At 49.9% G+C, this 6,000-nt stretch overlaps 1 protein-coding gene across 2 annotated transcripts in view; it reads left to right on the top strand.

Annotated features, from left to right (window-relative positions):
• PCDH19 (protocadherin 19) overlaps nucleotides 1-5,724 on the top strand; it is a 59,840-nt gene extending 54,116 nt beyond the window's left edge. For both annotated transcript variants that reach the window (XM_040614676.1, XM_040614678.1), the window contains exon 5: nucleotides 769-5,724. In XM_040614676.1, coding sequence (XP_040470610.1) covers nucleotides 769-1,358 — 590 coding nt within the window. In that variant the 3' untranslated portion in view covers nucleotides 1,359-5,724. The remainder of the gene's footprint in view (nucleotides 1-768) is intronic.
• Nucleotides 5,725-6,000: the final 276 nt, after the last annotated feature.

Consider the following 6,000-nt stretch of genomic DNA (forward strand, 5'->3'; position numbering starts at 1 on the left):
CACAGGGATACATGCAAGCAACGGGCACCGGGTTTGCACCTGCCTGGGAGCCCTCAGACCTGCGTGTGGAAGGCCCCTGGAAAGGGTTAAACCACTGCTCCCTGTTTCAGCCCTGTAAAGTGGTGTTGGGACAGCCCAGAGTGGAGAGAAGGGAACGTTATTGCTCTGGTATGAATAAAGCCCCAGCATTGGGAATGACACATTTAATCTTCAGTGGAGTGGGCAGTCTTGGAGATTTATAAAGCCTCTGTTGTGTGGGAGGTCAGTGGGGATTAAGCAGAAAGTTAAAACACGCATATACACCAAAAAAAAAAAAGAAAACCCCCTCCTCCCTCTGTTCCTTTCCCCGCTTTGCAAAAAGTCAAGCTTAAATGTCACGTCAAACCAAGCTTAAAACATGGTGGCTTTTAGTGCTGGTTGCTAAACCCAGAAAGTGCTGACTTGGAGCGGCTCGACACGTGGGACAGACCCGCTGTGATGGATTCGCAGCCGTAACTCCGTCCCCCAGGTTGCAGGTCTGGCAGTGGCAGATGACACACAACCTGTTGGAAATTGAACTCCAGTCCTTGGAGCAGCAGAGAAATGGCAGTAAAAATCCTTCTTCCGAGCCTTGCCTTGAAAATACTTGCTGTCTGGGGTAGGACAGCCACTGCTGGGGTGGGAGTGGTGCTCAGTGGGGGTCCCCCCTTGGGCAGATGGGGCAGGGGGGCGGTGGGCACTCCCGGCGGGCCTCCCCTCTTCACCATCCCTTGTGTTTTCTCCCCACAGATCAGAGCGAGGGATTTCATTGCAGGGAGGAGTGCCGCATCCTGGGCCACTCGGACAGGTGCTGGATGCCCCGCGGCACTGTCCCCAGCCGCGCCAAGTCCCCTGAGCATGGGAGGAATGTCATCGCCCTCTCCATCGAGGCGACAGCGGTGGACGCGGAGCCTTACGCAGACTGCAGCACAAAAAGGACCTTCGCCACCTTCGGAAAGGAGGGCGGCGAGCCCCTCGCCGACGAGCGGCTCGCCAACCCCAAAGGCAAAAGAACGGTGGACCCCGCCGCCTGCAGCCCCAAGGTGAGCGGCGCCGTCCGCGAGGCAGGCAACGGCTGCGAGGCCGTCAGCCCCGTCACCTCGCCCCTCCACCTGAAGAGCCCTTTGTCCGGCAAGCCGGCGGCACCCTACGGTGCCGGGCACTGCGCTGGCAACCGGGAACGGGAGCCCTTTGGGAACAGTGGCCCTTCCCGGCCGACGGAGGCAGAGCCCCGGGGGGCGGACAGCGAGAGCGGCGGGCAGGAGGGCAACCCGCTCCTGCAGGAACGCCGGGAAAAGGACTCGCCTGGCGCCCGGAGACTAAAAGACATCGTCCTCTGAGCGGCACCTGGCAAGAGGAGGAGGAGGAGGAGGATGATGAGGGACCGCACGACTCCCAGCGCAGATTGTTTTTATTGCTTACCAATGGTTCACAGATTGCTGTATTTAAAAGCTTTCCCTAAATGTATTGTTTATAAATGAAGCTATCGTTAATGTGACAATCCCACTGGTCTCAACAGGCAGCAGGGGTGTGCAGCCGGAGCAAAGTAGCTGGTGTTTTGCTTTTGCCGGGAGGCGGTGGGGTGGCAGGGGGCAGAGGTGCGAGACCCCTCTCTGGTCCTCAGGAGCGCTTGGTATCCCCTCCTCGGAGTTTATATATTTTTATATCTCAAAACAAAGAAAAATTTCCATTCCTGGAAAGAATTGAATGGCAAATTCCTTATTCGGACATCTTTAGTAATCACCCTGGTGGTTTTGTAGTCTAGACAAAATAGCAGCCATTTCTTGTGTGCGGCTGTTCAAAATGACAGTCGGGTGAGTTTTAACATTCACCCAACATGAGGCTGTTTGTAATTTAAGATGTTGCTATTTTGCTATGGACACCTCTGCATTTATGAATCCTTTTGCTGTCACATGCTTATCTGTACTATTATTGTATTTGATATTGCAAATTACTGTATGTCTGGTGATGGCAAAAGGCTTTCAAGCTTAAAAAAAAGGGGAAAAAATCACAATCGTCTTACTTAGACTTTGGGGAACCTGCAGTTTTCAGACCCAGTTGAGCAAGCGCTTCTTCCAGCCCCCCCCGCATCGCCTGCAGCCCACCCCGGCTGTTGCAGGGCAGTGACAGGGCATTGCGGGAAGATGTTTTGGGGAAAATTCTGCCTGGATTGCAATTCTCAGATGCACTGTGCTGAAATTTTTCCCTTCTCTGTTTCTTTTGCATAATTTCAAGGCAATGCATGGAAAGTTTTTCCAGAAGTTGGTTCTTCTGGTTTTTTTTCCAGTTCCCAGACTTAGATATCCCCCCATCTCCAATCATTTCCAAGTCAAAGTGATGGAATTCTTTAAGAGATCTAAATTACCTTCTCAATTAGACACACACTTCTAAGTCAGCATTTCCCAGTCACGATTATGCCAAGTTTGTGTGTGTATGTATGTCATCATGGCATGGATTTTAAACTGTTCCGTTTTCTTTCTATCCCTGCATCATAAATAAGTATGGAATGAGCAATAGTGATGTTAATTTAGGGGCAGACAGGTGATACGTAACAACGATACTAATTCAATTAATGTGCCTTCTTAATGGAGAAAAAATTAAAGCAATTCATTATTTTTTCTCATAATTAAGGACTTTTTTGTGTGGGTACAAATTTACTCATATAAAATTGATTTAAAAATTGAGCTACTTTAATAGCCATTTTGTAGAAGGGAGAGAGGGAAGGGGTTCCACAGCTCTCTGCTCTCTTGCAGTGATAATTCCTCAGTGAGGTATGAGTAAGGTAGGAGGATTTCAGTTAGCATATTATTATTATTATTATTATTATTATTATCATTGTTATTAACCCTTCACCAGATGGATTTTTCTACCCTAAATAATGTTTCCTAGAATTTAAAATTGATTATGGAAGGGAAAATATATAGCTCTTGCCAATGTTTGCTGTACCAGCAAGTTGAAATTAGTGGTTTCTAGAGAAATAGTCTTTCTAGGTCTACATATCATGATAAAATATTTGTTACTTTGATTTATTTAAATTAAAAACGTCAACAAGAAAACAAGCTCTAGTCATTATTATCCTCAAAATGAAATTAAGCTCCAGCCATTTATTTCTTCAGGGCAAATTGATCCTGCCTGAAGCCATAGCTGGTCCAAGACAGGTCCGCAGTCAGTCTGTTTCCCCTGCCACATGCTAGGGCCAGGAACTGGGGAAGAACCGTCAAAAAATGGTTGTCTAATGAAATCTGTGACGCTTCCCTCGCTGGTGTTGATGACTACCTCATTCAGCTCCCATCCCACACATTAACGTGATGTCCTGCATCCCTCCGGAAAGTGAACTGGGGATTTTCCCCTCTGTTCTGCAGTTTGAGCCCATTTTTCAGGGATATGTTATTTCTGTTCCTTCAGTGTTTCCTGCCTGCATACTGCTACTGCTGTCATTTATTTCTGGGTTTTTTTCCCCAAATGTGCGTGTTATTGTAACACAAAGAAGAAAGGGGCTGGCTTGGGGCTGTTGGAGTAACTGGATTTTCTGTAACTGTTGGGCTGGGTTTATTCTGATGTTACCTGTTTTTGTCAGCTCTGGGGGGGCTTTTTAGTGGGGAGCTTCTCATATGGGTTTGCTGAGTGGCAGAGCCTGTGATGCCCCGTCTGTCAGATCCTCGTGGCTTTGCAAGGCAATGGCCCCCCATGGCCCCACTGTCCACCCCCCACCTCCAGCAGGATGGGACCTGGCTCCCCCCGTGGACGAGCGCTGGTCCCCCCTTCCACGGGCACCCCGCCATCATCCCCAGCTGCCCGAAACGTGCCAGCCGTTAATTTCTGCTGAGCATTGCCCTCTGCCTGCGGAGCTGCCACCACCAGCCCGGCGTTTTGGATGAAAAATAGATGCTAACTGAAAAGGAAGAAAAAAAAAAAAAAGAAAAGAAATAGAAACATTTCTTTAATTTACCCAGAGGAAACATTCCTTGCCACTCTGAATAAAAGCACAGCCGAGAAGGAATGTGAAATAATTCTGTATTAAAAGGGGGCATTAAAGAGGTCAGCAAACCCTTATGCCTCCAAGAAAATTGTTTAAACACCAGTTTTCTGGGCTGACCCGGGCTGCAGCCAGGGATGCTGAGCGAGGGGCCCTTCCCTGGCATGTCCTCGCTGTGCAGGGCCGAGGGGAGAGCCGGAGAGCGGCCCCTGCTCCGCCGCCTCGGCCCTCTCCTGAATATTTTGCTACTCCTGTCACTGTCCCTCTGTGTCACTTGAGATGAGTTCAGGGCTCCTGGGCAAATCCCAGTCTGTCTTGTTTTTTTCCTAGTTGCATCGAAACTGGCCATGCAAAAATGTTCAAAGCTGCAGGGTGGGTGGGGGTGGGGTTGAGGGGGGGGGGGTCCAGATGTAATTATTGTGCTTTTTAATAATTTAAACCTGTGCTCAGATCTGGATTAGGAAAAATTGCTGCAGTCTGTTGGTTTCCTTCAGGCAAACCTGCTCTGCTCCCCTGTTTATCCAGGAGAGCAGCAACCACAGTTCTCCCCCCGGCATGACGAGGACCCCTCTGCAGCAGCCCTGTGGCTGGGGACCTGGGGGTGGTGGTGGTATGTGACCCCCCCCGTGCCAGCCCAGGGACCCATCCCGGCTGCCTGGGAGCCCCTGACCTTTCCCACCCTTGGGGCTGCAGGGCTGCACTGGGAGGGGTGATGGAGGGGGGGTGATGGAGGGCTGGCGGGGGGTGGTTGATGGCTGGAAAAATCCCCCCCGAGCACTGTCCTGGTGAGGTTGTTGCCGTTCCCTATTTGTTGTGAAGCTGGAGGTGGCCTGTGGATCACACATTGTGCAGAAGTGAATTCCTTTTTTTTTTTTTTTTTTTCCAGATAGGAAACAAGTTGCTTTTGTAAAGAACACACTGTCTGATGAATATATTGAAATTATTCTTGGGGGAAAAAAAAAAAATCTAATTATGAATGGAAACACATTTGTCTGTCATTGGGGAAAATTTATGATCTTGTTGCTACAGCTGCTTTCGCAGCGATGGGTAATCTCTAATCCAACCTGTGAGTTGCGGTACCCGTCGGGGAGAAGCCCAGACCCTGCTGCACGCACCGCTGCCAGCGCTGCCGAGACGGATCCTTTATCGGCATCAGCTGATGTTCAGCTGATCTAAGCTGGGATGGAATCTTCCAGCGCACCTAATGCAAACTGGTTTCCAGCAGCACGCGCCTCCTTGCAGCCTGGCGGGGCGGCAGGTACGAGCCCTGGGTCTGGCACCGTGACACCGGCACCTTCGTGGCGCGGGAAGAGCCGGCGGCAGCGCCGTCACTGCTCATCTGCCGGCAGCAGGCAGGGCTACCGCGGGACTGAGCGCGGCACGTCTCGTCATGGTGTCTCCGTTGCCGAGTATATGAAGAATAAATTGTTGTATATGCTGATATGTATGTTATGTACATTTTCACAGTGATTGAATCATTGTAAACAACAAAATGGAAAAAGGAAAAAAAAATCACCATTCTGTCTATTTTATGAAGATGATAAAGCAGCTTTATTAAATTATTACAATTCTGTTTCAAAATGGTGTACCTGCCACATTGGGTTTTTTTCATCTGATGAGAACTTTGTTTTCCACCTAAATGTGATTTTTCTTTTTTCTGCTTTGAGCATCTAATGCATTTTAGTATTAAAGCAATTATTGAATAAAATGGAAAGTAAGTGTTTGGTTAACCATGCCTAAGTGGGTTTGCTTTGACGGGCTCCAGGTGCTGGTCTTGCAGAAGCCGGCACATGGCTGGGCCCCGCCTGGGTCCCTGGGTGCCACCCCAGCCCTTTCCCTGTCCGCTTCTCCCATGGCTGATCCGCTTTGGCAGCTGAGAGGCTACAGACCTCGGGCAGAGCTTTCCTGGCCCCGAGAAGGGGTCGTCACTGTCCCCACGGGACTGTGGTGACCCACTGGGGTGGGCAGGCTCTGAGCCCCTCTCCTCACCCTGCGAAACCCAGCAG

The sequence above is a fragment of the Falco naumanni genome, chromosome 14 (assembly GCF_017639655.2).
Source record: "Falco naumanni isolate bFalNau1 chromosome 14, bFalNau1.pat, whole genome shotgun sequence".
In the NCBI taxonomy this organism is placed as follows: Eukaryota; Metazoa; Chordata; class Aves; order Falconiformes; family Falconidae; genus Falco; species Falco naumanni.